This window comes from Martes martes (assembly GCF_963455335.1).
Source record: "Martes martes genome assembly, chromosome: 12".
Classification (NCBI taxonomy): Eukaryota; Metazoa; Chordata; class Mammalia; order Carnivora; family Mustelidae; genus Martes; species Martes martes.
The window spans coordinates 15566468-15586813 of NC_137900.1; the positions used below are offsets into that span (position 1 = coordinate 15566468).

General features: G+C 41.9%; 1 protein-coding gene across 1 annotated transcript in view; it reads right to left on the minus strand.

Annotated features, from left to right (window-relative positions):
• Positions 1-20346, minus strand: part of TRPM6 (transient receptor potential cation channel subfamily M member 6) — a gene marked incomplete at its 5' end in the record, with an annotated part of 138637 nt that overhangs the window by 8648 nt on the left and 109643 nt on the right. The window contains 8 exon segments of the mRNA XM_080820331.1: positions 6069-6274; positions 7072-7154; positions 7446-7732; positions 9939-10004; positions 11456-11506; positions 14371-14396; positions 15967-16025; positions 17488-17579. Of these exon segments, the coding sequence (XP_080676457.1) occupies positions 6069-6274; positions 7072-7154; positions 7446-7732; positions 9939-10004; positions 11456-11506; positions 14371-14396; positions 15967-16025; positions 17488-17579 (870 nt within the window).

Sequence of the window (20346 nt, forward strand, 5' to 3'; positions counted from 1 at the left end):
TTTCATACAATTTAGTTGTTAAAAAAAAAAAAATGGACACCAAAGCGTAAAAGGACAGGAGTGGAATTCAGCGCTGACGCGGATTGAATCAGCAGTCGACACCTCGAATGAATCTGTTATAAAACGCAAGAGAGGAGGAGCCGTTCTCCGCCGGATATAACGCGTCGGGGCAAGCTGGTGGGGAGGAATTGCATCATTTGGGTGCACCCCAGCCCCTTTGGAGATCCGCCTCTAGACTGCACTGGTTCTCTTTGCTTGGAAGAGAGCAACCTTGTGGGAAAACTATTTAAAAAAACATCACATGAAACGGGTGCCTGGGTGGCTCAGTTGGTTAAGTGTCTGCCTTGGGCTCAGGTCATAATCCCAGGGTCTTGGGATCGAGCCCTGCATCGGGCTCCCTGCTCAGTGGGAAGTCTGCTTCTCCCTCTGCCTCTGCCCCTCCCTTATGCTCCCTCTCTCTCAAATAAGTAAATAAATAAAACATTTTTTTAAAAAATCAAATGAAATGTCGAGATTTATTATGTATTTCTATTCAGTAAAAAATATTCATGTTTTCTAACCGCTATTTTAAAAAGATTTTTTTTTTGCCATGCTCAGTATGTTTTACCATATGCTGAACCTTTCATAAGAAAATGTAATCCTTATAGTTTATAGACCTTTCTCCCAAGAAACTGACTTCCTTAGAAAAATAACCTGTTTATTGTAAGGGTTTTCAACCATTTTCATGTCAGGACCCTCTTTGCCAGTCTGGGTTAATGTTTTAAAAATGCATAATTTAAATACATAGGATGACAAAGGAAACCAATGATACTGAAATACAGTCATCAAAATATTTAAGTTGTACTGCAATACATGTGCTTCTCCATTAACACATTAAATAACAGAATGTAGTGCGAGTCTATAACTACCATAACGCCATGTCATACATATAAACAGCGTTTTGCAGTATCTGCCAACACTGTAATGTGCTTTGTTAATATTGGTAATTGCTACTGCAAACAGTCATGGGTACCGCTAATGCCACTGTGGTTTGTGGTCTCCCCTATAATCGAAGGAAATGATGAATTTCAGTTGTGGGTTAGTGAAAATAGCGATGTAATTTGTTTTCTCATCAAAGTTCACAGACCCTCTGGATTCTCTTTAAGAGCCTCTGGCTTACAATCTCCATACACTGATTTTGCACAGAGAAAGGAAGAGTCAGGCTGAAACTCGGGCTCACGGGGAGGTATGTAAAATGTGATTGGCTCGGGCTTTATTCTTTTTAAAGAAGAAGTCATAGGAAGTGACTGGGCTCTTTATATTTTTCTCATTACAATACAAGAAGGAACAGGGTCCACTGACTCCACTTTTCTTTTTTTTTTTTTTTTAAAGATTTTATTTATTTATTTGTCAGAGAGAGAGAGGGAGAGAGAGCGAGCGAGCACAGGCAGAGGCAGAGGGAGAAGCAGGCTCCCTGCCAAGCAAGGAGCCTGATGTGGGACTCGATCCCAGGACGCTGGGATCATGACCTGAGCCGAAGGCAGCTGCTTAACCAACTGAGCCACCCAGGCGTCCCGACTCCACTTTTCTAATGATGGAGTAAATACACAGAAAAACAGACAGAAAGATGGTCCGAGGACCATCAGTAGAGAGACTACAGAAGCTAAAAGTCCTTTTCATGCTTATGCTCAGATCTAACTTTAAGCCTGGACTTCCCAGCAATGACAAGAGCTTTAGGCTGATGGCGAAGGAAACTAAATTTAAGCTGGAAATGCTCAGTACCTAAAGTGGTCATACCAACGGGGGAAAAGGAAGTTTACAGGGGAGAACAATTCTTTTTTTTTTTTTTTTTTTTTTTAAAGAAGGGAAGATTTTTTTTTTTTTTTAATTTATTTGACAGACAGAGATCACAAGTAGGCAGAGAGAGAGGAGAAAGCAGGCTCTCCACGGAGCAGAGAGCCGATGTGGGGCTTGATCCCAGGCCCCCAGGATCATGACCTGAGCCGAAGGCAGAGGCTCTAACCCACTGAGCCAACCGGGTGCCCCAGGGGAGAACAATTCTGATCAAAAATCACATCAGCACCTGTTGACTTTAAATCTTGTTGCCTGTTAGACAGGCAGGAGTCAAAGGGTCTGGGCCCCACTCATGGCTCTGTCACCTTCTAGTTCCGTGACCTGGACACCTTCTCTGATCTGAGTCTCGCTGCTCTCATCTGAAAGTGTGAATAATAATGGGCCTTATCTTATATGCTTACTGAGGATGAAATGAACTATTGTATGCAAGATGCTTATTAGCAAAGTGTCCCAGAGGAAGCTAAAAAATGTCAACTGCTACCTTTATTATCTTTATCCTATCAAGACCTCTTTTGAAATAAAATTATACTTTCTTACCACTGGTAAAATCATGTTCTGATTATCCCATTTCCCTAATGAATAAATCCCTCTAAAAGAATGACGGTGGAGTCTCCACAAATCTTTATATCCCTAAACCCAATCTGACGGTTCAAAGCCTCACTACTAAATCATATTTTGGGGCCCTCCAATGGCAGAAGGAACGTTCTAGAGAGTGAGAAGATATGGAAGAAAACTAGGCATTTCAACATCCAAAAATCCCAATCACACCTGTTTACTGACGTTAACAAGGCGATGCGGGACTGGATCCTGGAAGTCCGGGATCATGACATGAGCCGAAGGCAGTCGCTCAACCAACTGAGCCACCCAGGTGCCCTAAAATGAGCTTTTAAAAAAAAGAATGATCTAGGGGTACCTGGGTGGCTCAGTCGATTAAGTGTCTGACTCTTGATTTTGGCTCAGGTCATGATCTCAGGGTCGTGAGATGGAGCCCCGAACAGGCTCTGCACTAGGCATGGAGACTGCTTGGGATTCTCTCTCTCCCTCTCCCTTGATTCCTCCCCCAGCCTCTCTCTCTCTCTCTCTCTTAAAAAAAGAGAGAGAGAGAGAGAGAGACCTCTCCATACAACTGTAATTTGAAGTGTAATTGTTTTTCACTGCCATTGCTGAGAATCAAATGTTGGGTTTCACATGTAATGCTGATGATGCAGACCCTCACATGTAGGATTTCTAAATGGAAAGCAAGTGGAAAACTACAGCATAAATTACAAGTGAGCAGAAACTGGTCAAGCCTTTCCTTAGAGTTCAGCTCCCAGGCCCGGTGTGGCAGGCAGTTCCTGGGTTAATGATTGGCACTCCCTCGGAAGAGAGTAGAAAGCAGAAGAAAAAGAAAAACTGCCAGGATAAACTGCCAGAGTGTTTCTCATTCTTCTTTTCCCCTTAAGCAACTGGGAGCCACAGCAAGCTGATAAAGAATCACTTCTGTTTTAAAGAGCCACTTGGAGAATACTAATGACGATAACTAGCATTACAGAGGTCTTACTATGGGCCAAGAACTTGCCTCATTCTAGCTCCTTAACAGGAGGGATTAACAATGAGTTAAGTGCATAATAGCATTTCCCCGATTACAAATGAGGGAAGTAGGACTCAAGGTGGTTGCCCCCCATCACACAGCTACTTCACGCTGGAGCCAGGAGTCAGACCCCAGCACTGCAACTCCAGGCCCCTTCCTCCAAACTGCTGCTACCAGGCCTCTCAGTCTCAACTCCATACCACCTGAACAATGGAGATCATCATCTCTCCAATGACAGAAAGACTAATCAGTTAAATCCAAGACCGAACCAAAAACTATGATGGCATTTTAAGAATACATATATTCTCCTCATGTTTCCCTTCCAGTTTGGTTTGGATTAAATATCATAATGCATTAAGTCTTTACCCAAGCGCCTGATAGAAAATAAGTGCTTGGTAAGCGTTAGCTAGTAGCTGTAGTCTTGTAACTGCTCATAGTTACTATTATAGGATTCATCTTCTTCTGTAAATTCAGGCCTCACCAATTGGCCAAAACTCTCCAGTAAATATCTCAATTGCTTCATGCTTGTTCTATAAGGCCCACTGTCCTCCTCTTTGAAGGTCAGTGTTTTGACACAGTTTCTTGGAGTGGCCTATTTCTGCAATTCACATAATTGCCCAGTAAAAGAATAAAGTTAATTCCATTTCCCTCCCCCCTCAAGACTATCAACGCAGCATTTGTTCTGTTTAATGTCACTTTGGATTACTTAGAGACATAAAAATCCCCAAACATAAACATCATTAAACAAAAACCTATTCAAGTGGAATAGAAAACACACTAAAGAGCCATCATTAATTCCTTAAAGTTTTTCTTTGGTTGTTTTTTTTGTTTGTTTGTTTCTGTTTTTGCTTTTTAAACAACTCCACCCAAAACTCAAAGCACAGGCACTTGAATACAGATGAAAACAATCAACCTCTCCCCAACATGAGCTACAAAAGCAGCACCGTGGGCATGAGTATGCTGAGCTTACACGGATCACACACTTGCTGGTTGAAAAGCTGAATCATGTTGACTGTTTTAACTTTGTTTATATTGCTTCCCTAAATATTGTGTTTGAGGGTTAGAAATATAACTCAACTCTGTGAACAGTGCAGATCTGAAAAGACAGAGAGACTTATGTGTAGTTTAAAAAGTCTGTACACATCCTTGAACATATGGCATAAATTTCAATCAGAATTTACTGGACATTGTTCACAATGCCTCAGGATTATGTATGTCAGCTGTGCCCAGCCTCCAAGCCTGGCTTTCGGTACAGAATCCCAGGACTGGAGAGGTGGGAAAGTCAGAGAGGACAAGGAATATGCCCAATTTGTTTATAGGAACCATAACACGGTTATGTCCTAGGAAACTCATAAAGAAAAAAAGACAGTACAGTGAGAAGGAAAGAACATGGAATGCTCAGTTTGCATCCTGGCTCCCTCTCTAGTAGCTGTGCAGCCTTGGGCAAGTTATTTAAACTTTCTGGGCCTACAGTCCCCATCATATCTACCTTGAGGTGCTGCTTCTGGGATTAAACGAGATAGCTCCTGTGAAAGTTTCTGGACTAAATCCCTTATTTAAAACCAAAGCCCTAGTCAGTGAGCCCAAGGACTAAACTTAGACCTAAATACATATTTCATTCTGTGTCTGCAAGGAAAGCCTGCTAGAGATACTCTGTTTTGTGAGGCAAGATTATAAGTCACATGTGAGGTGTTGATAGTGGGGAGATGCACTGATCAAAGGTTTCCATTAAATATGAGTGTACTGTGTCACCTCTCTCGGGCTGAGTCTGTACTTTCATGAACTGTCATATCAAGGTACGCAGCAAAGAGAGCAAGCTAAATTACAAACTGCCAAAGCCCTGAGCTCAAAATCATGAAAAATGCCCAGAATTTACACTTTCCTAGGTGTATAAATGCATGCCTACTTTTATTATGAACATAAGCTCAAGGTAAAGCCATAAAACTAAAAAATTTGGTACAAAAATCATTCCCCTCTTAGGGGCACCTGGGTGGTGCAGTTGGTTGTGTAACCGACTCTTGGTTTTTGGCTCAGGTCCTAATCTCAGAGTCTTGAGATCAAACCCCACATGGAGCTCTGTGCTCAGTGCAGAGTCTGCTTGGAGCTTCTCTCTCCCTCTCCCTCTGCCCCTTCCTGCCACACACTCTCTCTCTCTTTCAAGTAAATTTTTTAAAAAATTACTCCTCATTTAGATCAAAGTTTAAGACATATTTAAATTTTAGGCAGCTATTCATGCCTATATTTTCCTCTTGAGCTAAGTGGGAAACAACATAACAGGTGCTCGTGATCATCACTGCACAATGTCTCTGAAATAAACGACCTCGCCTCCCTTCAAAACTAGGTAGAGCAACTCCACACATTATCCATCCCTGTTCTTGCAAGATATCTTGGGACACCCGTCTGGTTCCTCGCATATTGGACAGTTTCACAAATAATACATTCAGAAAACAGATACCATCTTTCAGTTTTCAAATTAAGAAAAAAAAAAAAAAAGGACACACTATTGGGGAATATCTCTATTGAAAGACCTTCACTATGGCTTTGGGCAAAGAAAGAGCCAGGGTCAATTGTAGGTGACAAGGACATGGACAAACCATCCCTGGTCAATGTTTCCCGAACCGTGCCTCATACTTGTTGTATCAATCACGCTTGCACGATCAATTACCTTGCAAATCTAAAACCAGCAGCTCTCCCCGGGTATACTCATATGTCCAGTGAGAAAAAGCCAACATCAGCTCCTCCAAGGTGTTGCTGGGGGAAATTTCATCACCGTTGTTATTGTTGTACTTCCGGAACTCTCCTGTCATGTACTTCTCAATGGTCAACCATTGGTTGGCCGAATGGCAGTAGATTAAGAAAACTTCCAGGAACCTATGATGGAGGAAAAGGAGGCCACTGAGTCCCCACAAGGCAGCAAAGGTGAGACTTACATTACCAGTCAGCAGCCTGGGGGAATATCTAAAGTCTGGCCCAATGAAGTCTCAATTCACGTGCCCCACCTTTCTAAGGCAGGGACAGAATGCAAGGACTGGCAGTCTTCCCCACACGTACCCACCTCCCTTTTTTGAAGAAACCTTCCAACTCTTTTATGAGTACCGGACTCAACTTTTCTTGCTGTGCTCTATAAAGTTCCTTGTAACTTGAAGTTATTTGTTACTTGAAGCAGTAAAACTTTACCATAATCCCCAGCACCAAATTAGGATCTATCTTGATCTATTAGGATCTATCTTGATCTATTAGGATCTATCTTACTAATGAATGTAAGAGTTTTGAGACATTCAAGCAAAAGTAACAGGAGTTCATTGTCCAAAATTTCCTAATTTCTCTAAGAAAACAGGAGAAGAAACTGGGCTTCCAATAGAAATGTTTTTCTTCTATAATATTCCCGGACATTAGTAACTAGAGCTAGGCTCTGCCCATCATGGCTTCTGCCTGAGCTCCTCTTTTCCATGCACATGAGTTCAGTGTTTAAGCCAAGATTTCCTGGGACATCTAACTCTCTTCTTATCAGTCCCCAGAACTATAGAAGGAAAAACCCCAAAATAAGATCATATGAGGAATTTCCTCATGGCTTTGGCCATTTCTCATGACTAACAGGCCTGAGAAAAAATGGAGAGAAATTTGTACTTAAAATGAAGGGCCAGGGTGCCCGTACTCCCTATACTCACCTTGGCGTGTAGGGAATGGTTTGTGGTTTCACTTGGTTGAAGGTATAGATCAGTTTTTGAGCAGCTCTTTGTTGCTGAATTTCCTACAAAGTAGGGAGCATTGATAAAAACATCGATCTGTTATCATATGCACGCCAGTCAATGATCACAGAAGCCCCAGAGTCCTCCCCGGTGTGACTTTCAGCCTTATTCAGTTCCCACCACATTCCACTCCAAAAGCAAAAGCTCTACAGAACAAAGATGGGGGAACACCACCACGTCCAGAACAGCACAGGCTGTCCTCTGGGTTGAAGGAAATGGCCTCTCATCAGGATGCAGCCAGAACAGCTTTCTTTGACCGATCCCTCCGGGTGGGCCCTGGATCTCGAACTTACCCTGAGGCAAAGGTGAAGCACAGTACTCTCCCGGAAGATTTTGTGCCATGACTTCACAACCTCGGGAAGAAAGGACTTCACAATGAAAACGTGCCCTGGTTTGAGAACGTCATCCTCAGACCAGGTGCTGACGACTCTCATGGCTTTCCGGAGCCCGCCGTCCATCTCCTCTCGGGACAGCACCTGGATCATGGCCGCTCTCCCGCGCTGGGACCAAGAAGACATGCTCCTGTCCAGGGTCAGAGGGGAGCTCTCCTCCAGCCTGTAGACAGTCACTTCTTCTCCTGCTGCAAAAAGCAGGACAGGTGAGAAGTTCAAGGACATCTCACATCTGGGACACGTTACAGCGTCCTAAGTAACAACTCAGAATCAGTTCAGTTTCCCAAATGCTCGGAAGAGAGCGGGAATTCCACCTAGGCATGAAGGAGTACAGGATAAAGGCGTGGACTCTGGCCACATTGTTTTCCAGTAGGGGGAGAGGGCGGGAGAGGGGAGGAGGGGACAAGCATCAAATGATACATTTATATAAATTTAAGTATTTATATAAAAGAAAAGATTTTTTAAAAAGACATTTAAAAAAATGAAAAATTTAAGAAAAAGAAAGAAAGCCTGGTCCTATTTCTACTAATACGTAATACATAAGAATTAGGTTGTTCTTATTGTAAACTACAACTAGACAAAAACAAACAAGTAGGGCTATGATTCCTTTTTAAGACAAATACTTCCAAAGAGATAGTTTAACCCCATGTTTTCATTATCAATCCCTTTATAAGCCTTATTAGGCTTTTTCCCCCCCAGTTCTCCCTCCCCCCCCTTTTTTTTTAAATTTCATTTATTTATTTATTTGAGAGAGACAGAGATAGCAAGAGAGAACATGAGCGGGGAGGAGAGGGAGAAACAGGCTCCCCACTGAGCAGAGAGCCCAATGTGGGCCTCGATCCCAGGACCCTGAGATCATGACCTGAGCTGAAGGCAGACGCTTAACCCACTGAGCCACCCAGGTGCCCCTCCTAATTCCCCCGATATATATATCGTATATATACGATATATCGTATATATCTACAGGTACTGTATGTGTATATACTACAATACACACACAGTATACACAAATATATGCACTTCATACAGAAAAAGCTATTCCTGCCCCTTGCAGGTGATATTACCATGCCCACTGAGAATTTGTGGTTTAACACAATTGGAGTTAGCACCATGGTCATACCTTGGTGCCTCTCCCTCCCACCTCTCCCTCCTTCCTTGGTGCCCTTGGATAAGTTACTTCAGGCCTGACTTTCCTGATCAGTAAAATGAAAGTGAAAATAACACTCAGCTCACTGGGTTGTTGTAACGATTAAGTATGTCAATTTGGCTAACGTGAACTAGAACTTCAGATACAAACTCAATCCCACTTAAAAGATTTTACACATAAAATGCTCTTGAGCTGCTGGACAGTTTCCACTTTTAGGCTGTTGAACAGGGAACAATTCAAGCCTAGACGCCACCTACTACAGTGTTTAATGCTTCACAGCAGAAGTAACGTTCTATACACAACTTCCGTCCAGCCTGGGTTTGATTTTCTCCTTACACCTCTGGTTTCAAATGCTTTCCTTTTTTTTTTTTTTTCTTCCTTTCTTTTTCTTTTTTGGGTAACACTATACTGGTTCATCCAGAAAAGAATCTATTTGCTCACTCTTGCACTGAATTGAACGGAACACATCTAGGTAATCCTTAGTAACACATTTTCAAATATTTATTCTTGGTGCCCAGATAAACGCCACTGAAGGTCTCTTTAGAGTTCTAAATATTTAGAGGATTTACAGCACGGCTTCTGAGTTGCAAAACCAGCCATGGAGCCACAGGGAAGGGGAAGGCATTTGTGTCCGCCATCAGGAGCCACCTGATCTGTCCCCATGTGAAGAGAATTAAGAACTAGGACAGAGTGGGGACCCTTGTTACATTGTCAGTTGGCTGGACAGAGAGACTCTGGTAGCCTTGGCTTAAGGCGAGCTTGTTTTTCTTTACCATTCCAGCCTTTAAAAATGACATTTACTATCTGAGCTAAGAGCAATTAGTTTACACGAAACAAAACAAACTGAAAACAATATACAAAGCATTTCTCTTTAGATGCCTGTTAGTTTTTACTGTATTGACATTTATCGCTTTGTTCTGTGTTCATTACACACGGTTGGTTGGTTCTTTTCTTTCCTACTTACTTCCAGCCTTAAATCAGTGAATGCCCGGTGCAACATTATTGCTTTTTTCCCAACTGCTGCCCATTATAAGGTCCCATCCCCACAGTATCCGATTCTGACCTCGGATGCTGGCTGGACAGTTAACAAGAATTTCCATTTTAGAAAATTAATTGCACTAAACGGCAACCACCGGCAAAAGAGAATTTTCAACGAAGACGATGCAAAAGGGTTTCTCCTATGACTTCCTCAGCCGCTATGCCTCTGCCCTGGCACAGCCTCAAGAAGGTAGAAATGGCACACTCACCAAACAGTTGGATTGGTGTAAATGGTATAGTCTGAGAAAGCCTCATTAAATTGTTCCTTTCAATGGCTGCAAACAAAAACAGATTTACTATTTTAAGTATGCACCAGTGGACTGAACTTACAGAAAGCCTCCCCACACCAGCCTATTCGTATAAGGCTAAAATATTTCATTTCAAAGACCCCTTATTTTTGCCTTCCTCAAAAATATTTTCCATAATCCAGCTTTTAAAATAAACTGTGCCTTACACAGGAAGGCCATCCCCAGTCTTTGAAATGATATGAGATTATACAACGTGGTCTGAGTGGGGCTATTACCTCCCCTCTCCTGAATACCAAATCACAGACTCATCCATACATATGTGGAACTTTCTTTTAAAGAGCCTTCTGTGATCTTCCTTTCTCTGGTTTTCCTTTTCCAGAGCACATCTAGCGCACAGTGGACTGTGGGGACATCTACTGTTGACTTTGCACAGTTCACCTTCTTCTCCTGGGGAGAACTGAAGGCCAGTTTTAATTAGAAGCGAGTGATCTGCATTTTCCTGTTGAGAGCTGTACCCTAACAGATCAGAGTCAATATGAGCTACGGTATTCTTCAGCAGACTTTCTAAAGTTGACAGCTGGAGTCAAAATATTGGATTACTGCTGAGCTGAAAGACCCAGTTAGAAGGGCCCGGAATGCAGTCTGGAATCCTGCACGGGGGAGAATTCAGGAGAAGGCAGGCTCTTACTGGGCCCTGAGCACGTGACCTTGACATGATACTAATGGTAAAGTGTCACACCACCGACCTCGTACGCCGGGGCTGAGCTTTAGACTGTATCGAAGACCCTGCCCGCGTCTCAGCTCCTCCAACGCTGAGAGCAACGGCAAGCAAAAGACCAACCGGTGGTACAAGTCCAGTTGGTTGTTCTATGGCTCTGCATTTCAAAGTGTTTCCCTCTTCACTCCCAGCTAGCCCTTTGGCAGACTGTTCCTCAGGAAGGGCAAGTACAATTATTCCCACTCTGAAAGGAAGGCGGCCGACGCGCCGCGAAGCGATGTTGCTTATGAGAGTCAAGGCCCTTGACATCTTGTTAAATAACACCCTTGTCAGGTGTCTTTGTTGGACTTACTCGCTGGGGCTGGCCTTCATTCAGAGGTTATGTTTGCTGAGGGCCAGTGAGGGTATAAAATCCTCCTTTTTAAAGAACTCGTTTCCGGCCCCAATCTAAAATACAGAGATGTCTGGCTTTGGGCTTATAAGGAATGTTCAGACCCCAAGGTCACCTTTCTTCACCATTTGGCACCTGCCCATATATATATATATTTTTAATCCCACAATCTCTTAAATCTTAACAACTTGTTTTCCCAAGTAAATGGCAAGGTAAGAAGTCTGAATGCTCTTCTCACGAGAGTGAGCGCACAGCCTTTCAAGTTGGGAGTCATGTCAATACTCAGTGATTCATCGATATTTCTGTTTACAACTGCAAAATCGCAGACTTTTAGCTCAGCTGACACGTCAAGACGCACATGCTTCCTACCTGAATAATGATGGCGAGGCTCTGGAGGGCTTTTTAAGGAGGCTGAGATTTCTGAAATTATAGAGAAGATTGGCATTTTAATTACTTGGCTGGAGATAAATACATGCTTATGAATATATTGCCTTCAAAGTTATTATTGAACAGGTTAATCGGGACGGCTTCTCCGTATTTGAGAGAGATTGCCTAATATTCTTTAACCACATTATTGGGCAAGTATCCTGACAGCTTCCAATCATCAATGTAATATCTCCAAACATATTTATATAGGGAATTGAAGAAAGACAGGTAATATTAGCCTCAAAGATGCATTTCCTCTGAACCAATTACACCTCTGGGTTGCAGAAGGCACTGGGCTGCCCATCACACTTCATGACATCCCCAAAGCACAATACTCTGAGCTCCCACCAAGATGCAGTACCCATATGAAGACATTATTAATACCGAGTTATTAGCAGTCTACTTCACTGACCTAAAATGACAACAAAGTGATGAAAACAAATTAAGAGGCATATACCAGAGACAAAGGAGTGGGCGGAGAATAGGCCACCAAGGGGCTTGTTTGATGGGCTCACCTCCTGCAGTCTTAACTCGTTCTCCTCTATCTGCTCAAGTCCTAAATTACAAGTCTCCAGAGAAATCCTTTGCAACAGTTTTGCCATTTCATAAAATTAAAATTAAAGTGGAGAGCTTTAGTCTCATGGTGGTACCTGCTTTATACCTAGTAGAGTAAGCAGCATAATGAGCCCAATTTCACAGATCTCACTGGCTTCTTGTTGCCGGATAAGGAAAGGAACAAAAATCCCTTCCTTTGGGGGTGCTTCGTAAAAAGTAAGATCAGCAGAAAAGGCACTTCCTTTTGAATTCACTCAATAATAAAAAATAAAAACATATTCAGCTCCCGCTATAGGTCCTGCTAGCCAGGACAGATCTGAATAAGTTGCGGCTCCCGCCCTAGAAAAAAAGAAAATGCGAAATACTGGGAGCTAAGCACCTGTAAACTATAGTCACAACACAGTTGGCTAAGTAACAGACCAGAGATGTACACAGAGGCTTATGAAATCTTCATAGACAAGCAACGTGATATTCTTAAAGAGCATGGGCATCTGAATCTGATAATGCTGAGTTTCAATCCTGGGTCGTTTAAGGAGCTGTGAGAATTTGTTCACATTCATCCAACATATATTTATTCAACACCTACTAGGTGCTTAAGAGAAAGACCAGTGTAAAAACAGATACAATCTCTGGCTACCTTTTAGTGAGAGGAAAGAGAAAATAAATGGACAAGTAAATATATAGTACATATAGTATTACATATATATCAAGTTAGAGGGCTAGAAAGTGTGGGAGACGGGGAGGGTATTATTTTAAGGGTGACAAGTCAAAGCCTCTGTGATAATGTGAAATATGAGCATAGGCCCAAAGGGAGAGACAGGTAAGTCATACGGAAAAATGACGCAAAATTCCAGGCAGAGGTGACAGCAGGTGCAAATGCCCTGAGGCAGGACCACGGAGCGTGTGGCCAGAGTGGGCCGAGCTGAGAGGAAATGAGGTTGGAGAGTTGGACGAGGAGCAACAGATCAACAGGGCTTTGTAGACCCCATCTGGACTTTGCTTTTACAGAGTGAGATGAGATGCCATGTGAGCAGAAGAGTGACTTGATTTGACTTTCAGTTTCAAAGTGTTATGCTGACTGTGCTCCGGAAACTGACCATCAGAGAGCAACAGTCTGGAGGTCATCCTGTAATCTAGGGAGGAGATGAAGAGTGGTTATGTGGAGGTAGCAAAGTGATCGCGTTCTTGATATATTTTGAAGGATATACTGATGGTTTGGAAGCGGAGATGTGGGGAGACGGGCGTCAAGTATGACGGCAAGACCTTGGTCTCGGCAACTGGAAGCATGGAGTTGCCGTTTCCTAAGATGGGTGAGCCAGGAGGTGGCACATGTGGCTTGAGATGCCTTGTAGACACCCAAGTGAAGGGGCAGAGAGGTAGGTAGTCGTATTCCTCAGGGTAGAAATGTTGAGTGAAAGAACGAACGTGAGCCTGTGTGTTTGGATGAGGGCCCTCACTGACGCTCGAGAAAGACTAAGGGATTTGCAGCCCATCCTGTAGGTAAAGGGAAGCCACTGGAAAGTTGGCCGTAAGAGACGAATTATTGTTCAGAAAGGTAATTCCAGGGGGAACACAGGGAAGTACAAAGGGAGAGAAAGCCAGAAAGCTAGCATAAAATCAAGGGCCAAACTTTCTACATGGGAAAATAAATATTAGAGGCTCTAAGGCAGAAGCCAGGGGACAGAGCAACACAGACAGCTCCTAAGGATGGGGCCGGGGTGGTACGGAGGCAAAGCTGATGACTGGGAACCAGAGAGTGGGACACACAGGGCTGGGGAAGAGAAGGGGCCCCAAGAGGTCAAGAACCTGAAAAGGAGCTTGTAGACTGTGGTAAAGTTTGAGAACAGCCTTGACAGTGGCTTTGCCAGGGAGTCGTCTCCTATGACCCAGCCTTACTCAGCCACTTGGGGCACAGAGTCCTACAGAAGCCATACAGGAAGAGGTATCCACATACAAGACGAAGGGCTCTTCGTGAGCGGTGTGTAACAGACAGGCGGACTTGCCGAACAGTCGAAGTGAGCTCAGTGGCAACACCCTCACTCACAGAGAAAACTGGAAAATTACTGTCCGAAATGGGCAATTAAAAAAAAAAAAAAAAAAAAAAGAACTGTAAACCAGACATCGATTCTGATTTATGTGGAGAAAGACAATCAATTTCCTACTTTTCTACTGAACTTTCTACTTCCCACAGTAGACAAAAATCACATACAGAATTTCAAGGACTGCAGAAATCTCAGTAGGAGAGGGAACCTTGCCATTAATGAGATAAAAAAAAAATAACATCTTTAAACATAAAAACTTACTGTCAACTCCATTTGAACTTCTCAACCTGTATGAAAAATTGAAGTTGTTTAGATACTGCTTTAAATTTTTCAGTGACAAATAAGAAAGGAAAAATAAGTACAATAGTAACAATACAGAGTCTGTATGTCCATGTGTGTGTATGTGTGTACGTAGACTTTCTTTGAAAGAGAAGTGTCGTTTGACCTCTATCTCTATCAACAGAGAAATGGTTTGCAACCCTACAATTATTTTCATAGAAAAGTGAGCGCCACATATGCGTATAATTCACTTACTGTGCATGCCCTAAGCTAGCCGAAAAGCAGTTGTTGGTTTTTTGTTTTTAATTAGCTATATGATCACACGACATATATAAGATTTAACCGTGTTTGTGTTGTTCTGGATCAATTAAACTAAAGGGTTCCTGAACTATGCAAAGCAGATGCCTACAAATGAGTCTGCGAATGTCTCTGGACAAGCCTACAAATCAGTTTCATTAGCCCACGTGGCCCCTAAATGTTCGCGGGCTGAAATTAGCTCTCTGTAAATTGTCACTTGCCCTGCTCAAGTGCACAAGTGGCCATGGGCAAATCTGAATAAACGCGTTCAAAGAATATCTCCGGTATTGAAGGTCCTTAGGGAAGAGAGTACAATTACAATTATTGTTTAATTTCATGCTGCAATAACCCACCACTCGGCATGAGCACACACTACCGAACCTCTGGGAGGAGAAAGTCATGTGCACCCGAAGTCTAGAAGCAGGCTTGCACACAGAGACCTGGATGGGAGTTCCAGAAAAAAACAAAAAAATTTTTAAAAGGCCACCTCGAATGGAGCTGGCTGCAGACTATAAGTCACATTCCACTTGCTTGGTATCAACTGGCCCTTCATACAGAAGACGGTTTTGAGTTCTGGCCCCAGAGCCAGATGGATCATTTGATGGTGTTAACTAGAAAGGTCCAGAAAATACTACAAACCAAACAGAATCATTCTGCTTGGCTGGTTTTCCAATTTCATTTCTCCGAATAAATAAAATTCCAGGAAAATGCTTAAGCCTACAACCATGTGGGTTCTCTAGCTCCTCTCTCTTTTGATCCCTGTCGTCCCTCCGTTTTGTCTCAATCCTTGAAGGGTTACTGCTTTGATAGACACTTGGGATGCTCATGAGAAACCAAAAATGAAAAAGATCAACCTCAAAAACTGAAATCAAAAATTTGGGAAAAAAAAATTTAGAACTATCCGGTCTTCAGTCTTTTTCTTTCGGCCAGACAGGCTTGTTCCTACCCCTGAATGCAAATGTCACAATCTTATCTGTCAGAAAAGATGGGATACTCATTATTCCGCTTGTGCTTTTTTGACATTGAAAAGACAAATGCTTAATCTGCTATGGGTAGTACGTGTTTTACTATTTTCTTAGAAGGCACTGAGGTGGGATCTTATTGCCAGAAATGGGAAAACTTGGAGAATAACAAGTTTTGTCTTAGAACAAAAGGAAAATATCGTCATTGGAAACACTTTCTTTTCCCTCTTTTTTCCGACCCAATTAAACCTCTGTTACAAATCAGGCTAAAAAAATAGAAACCATTGATGCTTAAAAACAGACACTGCAAAATACTCACGGGGAGTTCCTATTGAGGGCGGTGCTCCTGGAGCTCCACGAAGAGTTTCTGCTCGGATCCTGAGCAGAAGGGAAAGGTCGTTACATGTTCACCCAACACTTGCCCACCCCAGGCTTCCAGTAATACATTTGCAAAAACACACACCTTGGAGGGGATAGTTCTCCACCCTCCCCCAGCTGTCCAACCCACCTCCTCTAACTCAGTATTTCTCTTTCGCTGGACGCAATAAACTCAAGTTAGAAAGATGTATAATGTCAGCCCAATCTCTGAACAATTCAGTGTGTTGACTGACTTTAACAGGATGAAATTACTTGTATGGGGACATCCCAGAGAAAACACAATATACAGAAATGAGAGTGAACAGTTAATGACAGGAAAGAAGGAATGAAGGTCTAGGTTGACAAGAAACATCAATCATTATATCTCCATGTCCTCTATCAGGACATTGTTGTTTCAGTGGATGATTATTTAGAATAACATTACTTGGAATTTATCATTCTAATTCCTATGTAGACTCAACTATGACTTCTTGAAACCTACTACATTCCAGGCATCACTCTAGGCACTTCCCGTGGTCCTATTTTTGTTATCCACTACCAATAATTTCCCAAGGATGGCACTGGCCCCATATTAGAGACACAGCTAATGAAGCTCAGAGGTTAATTACCATACCCGGCCCTGAAACCTGGGAATGGCAGACAGGTTCCTGCCTCCACTCACCTCCAAGCAGTCTTACATTTTAGTTTTAAACTTCCACAGATCACATTCATGAGGTTATCAATGTACACTAATGCAGGTAATGTGGACAGAGTTCCTGAGTTCATAGAAATAATGTCCAAACCATGACCACAGTTAGATCTCATGCTCCCCACATGGTCGATGGCAGGAAAGCAAGCACATATTTGCAGACGGTAAGGAACACAGGCTGTAACATCACAGACCCTCAGTGTTGGAGGCCCCTTCACGCGGCAACGCCCAAATCCCCTCCAGCACGTCTGCGGAGAGGCTGGTTCAGCCTGTTTGCCAAACCACACCAAGCGAGGGGCTTCCTACTTCAGGAAATAAACCATCCCATCCTTAGAAAGCTTCAGTTGCTAAAAGCTCCAGCTCAAATTGGGCTCAATCTGCCTCCCAGTGGTTTCGATCTGTTGACTCTAGCCCCACCCCTGAAAGCATACTGAAAATACCTATTTTTCTTCCACCTGGCAAGACTCATAAACTTCAGAACATTTTCAAAAATTCCTGACTTATTTATCTTTCAGGCTAAAAACACTCATGATGAATTACTGGTGGACCAATAAACTGAACGGAGGAAAACCAACAAGGGAAGATAAAAAGGGTGGGGGGTGGGGCTGAAGGGGAGTAGAAAAAAAACTGAGCATATATTCAAAGCAAGGATTTAAATGTAGTACCAATAAAAAGTAGAAGCCAATTAAAGGACAGAAAGGTAAAACAGACACAGTCAAGGAGTTACAGAAGTGTGTATAAAATTTTTTTTAATATCAAATAAGATGCTTTTACCTCCTGCGACTGCTTTAGATATTCACTGACTTGGATAGCATGCTGTTCCATTTCTTTCGTTTTCATTTTCTGAAATATAGAGGGTTCTAGACCTTGTTAAAAGAAAGAAAAAAAATTAGAGAATGCTTGAAAATGTGTTACATTCAAATCACATTCCTAAATAGAAAGATCTGAACATAGTGCATTCATCTAAATTTGAATATAGTTTCTTTTTCTCTTTTTAGCAAGTGTTACCAAGATTCTTTTGTCCTTTTTTTCCTCAAGTGGTTGAAAGCTATATATTCTACAGTATTTCTATTCGCCAGTAGTTTCCTTTACATTTATAATAATTTATGCTCTCTAATCAAAGTCAAGCATTAAGTGAGCCGTAACTTGAGTCCTCCCTACAGAAGGACACCTTTAGTGATTCTTTTTTGTCCATGTTTTACGTAAAACACATGAAATTTTCATTCCAAATTGTTCTCCTACACCCTATTGTCCATGCTTTATGTAAAACACATGAAATTTTCATTCCGAAGTGTTAGGGCAACCTTCCTTAACAACTGCATGAAGCATCATAGTAGGCTACCGGAAAAAAATAAAACAAAAACAAAAGACAGAATAGAATGCCAGATGACACGTTTCGCTTTCAGCTCTTTCTTAAAGAGGATGGCAAGGCTCATTATTGTCGTTAGTTTTTATACCGGTACTTGCAGAATCACGGGCGCGCAGTCGCTGCCCAATAATAATTAAATTATTGCTCTAGATTAATTCTGAGAATAATGCTTAAGAGTCCCAGGCTAAATGTAAGAGGATAAGAAATAAGAGCAGTCATTTTTTTCTCTAATGATTTTTTGCCAAAAATACACACACACACACACACACACACACACACAAATACACACACAGTGCAAAAAATCTATTGGAAAAAAAATCACAAAATGTCATATGACATTTTTGTAATATTGTAAAGTTATGATCAATACGGCTTCAATCAGAGTGCAAAACTAACATTAAAATACCTTTAGGAAAAGTTATAAATATACTTTTCCTAGTCGACAGTAGACAGGTAGACAGTGGGCCTCCTGGTCTCCTCGGATTAACTAGGCACCTGGAGTCAGCCTATTTCCCTACATCTTCTTTCTAATCATCAGACTTAAGATTCTTTCCCAGAACCCTCCTGCCACCTGCATCTTTTTCTATTTGAAAGTCACTGGAAAGAAATAACTCGGGAGTTGGGGGGTGAGTGAAATGGGTGAAGGTGGTCTCAGGTACAGACTTCCAATTGTAAGATAAGTAAGTCCTGGGAAGTAATGTACAGCATGGTGACTGTAGTTAACAATAGTGTTTATTTGAAAGTTGCTGAGAGAAGAGATCTTTGAAAATTCTCATTACAAGAGAAAAAATTTTAACTATGGAAAAGACTTAACTTGTTGTAGCAATCATTTCACTACATACATACACATACACACACACACACCAAATCATGTTGTACACATCAAACTAATACGTCAATTATATCTCAAATAAAAAAAGAACTTGAATAATTTAAGAAAAACATACAACTTAAATATCAGAATATAAACAAACATTTATAAATAAAATGAATACATTGGCAATTGGTCCTAGAATAATATCTTCAGGTATGGCATTTGGGTCTATTCTGTACTGTAGGCTCTTATAAACTGTGTCGAGTCATATCTATAGGTTAAGGGGGTTCTGAATAATTTAATTTCTAATGTCTCTTTCAGCTCAGAGTCCATTTGATTCGCAGTGACTTAACAGACAATTGAGTATTTTCAAATATAAATCAGGGTTTCTCAACCTTGGCACTGACATTTTGGGCTGGATAATTCCTTGTCAGGAGGAAAGAGACCATCCCATGCATTGTAGTGGGATGTTTAGCAGCATCTTTGGCCTCTACCCACTAGAAGTCAAGAATACCTGTACCTCCCTTAGTTGTCATAACCAAAAGTCTTCAGACATTGTCAAATGTCCCAGGGAAGAGAGGTGGGATGTGTACAAAATTGGCCCTTGGTTGAAAATCACCAACCATAAGACAAAGCAAGATTTTAAAGAAGCATAATAACATAGATTTCAATACAGTGTCTATTTTACCTTAACTTCAATATTTCAAATAATTGTAAATATTTATGGGACCTGATCACATAGTTCCTTCTGTTTAAAAATTAGTAAAAGGGAGTGTGAGGAAGATGGTGATAGAGGGGGAGGACCCAAGCCTTGCCTCTTCCCATAAATACAACTAGATAACTATCAAATCATCCTAAATACTCCAAAAATTGACCTGAAGACTGGTAGAACAAACCCCACAACGAAAGGTAGAGAAGAGGCCACATCAAAGAAGAGATCTGCACACACACGCTCATAACAGCATTGCTCATAGTAGCCAAGGGGGGGAACAACCTAAGTGTCCACTGATGAATGGATAAACAAAATACGGATATTAACTGCATTCTGTCTTGCCATGGCAGCCACGGAGGTGCCCTGCAGAGATCTTAGAAGCCCCACGTTGAACATGCATGACAGAGCTGCAACACGGTTGGAACTTGGTCCCTGCATCCCTGGATGGGAGGCTGCCTGTCAAACATGTGCATAGGGCTTCGCCTAAGTAAGAATAAACCTCAAGTGTGTGAAAGAAAATAAATTAAAAAAAAAAAAAGAGCTGGTAATGATCTCTTACCATGTAACAAAAGAAGTTCAAAGTTCTGACCATTGCTCCCAATTCTGTTCATAATCTGGCCTTATCCTACTTGTCCAGGCTTATTTCACACTCTCTGCCTACCTCATAGTTTTCATTTGTAGCTAGCTGATCGATCTTTCCTCCTTTACGAACCACCATTAAGGGATACTTGCCCATGG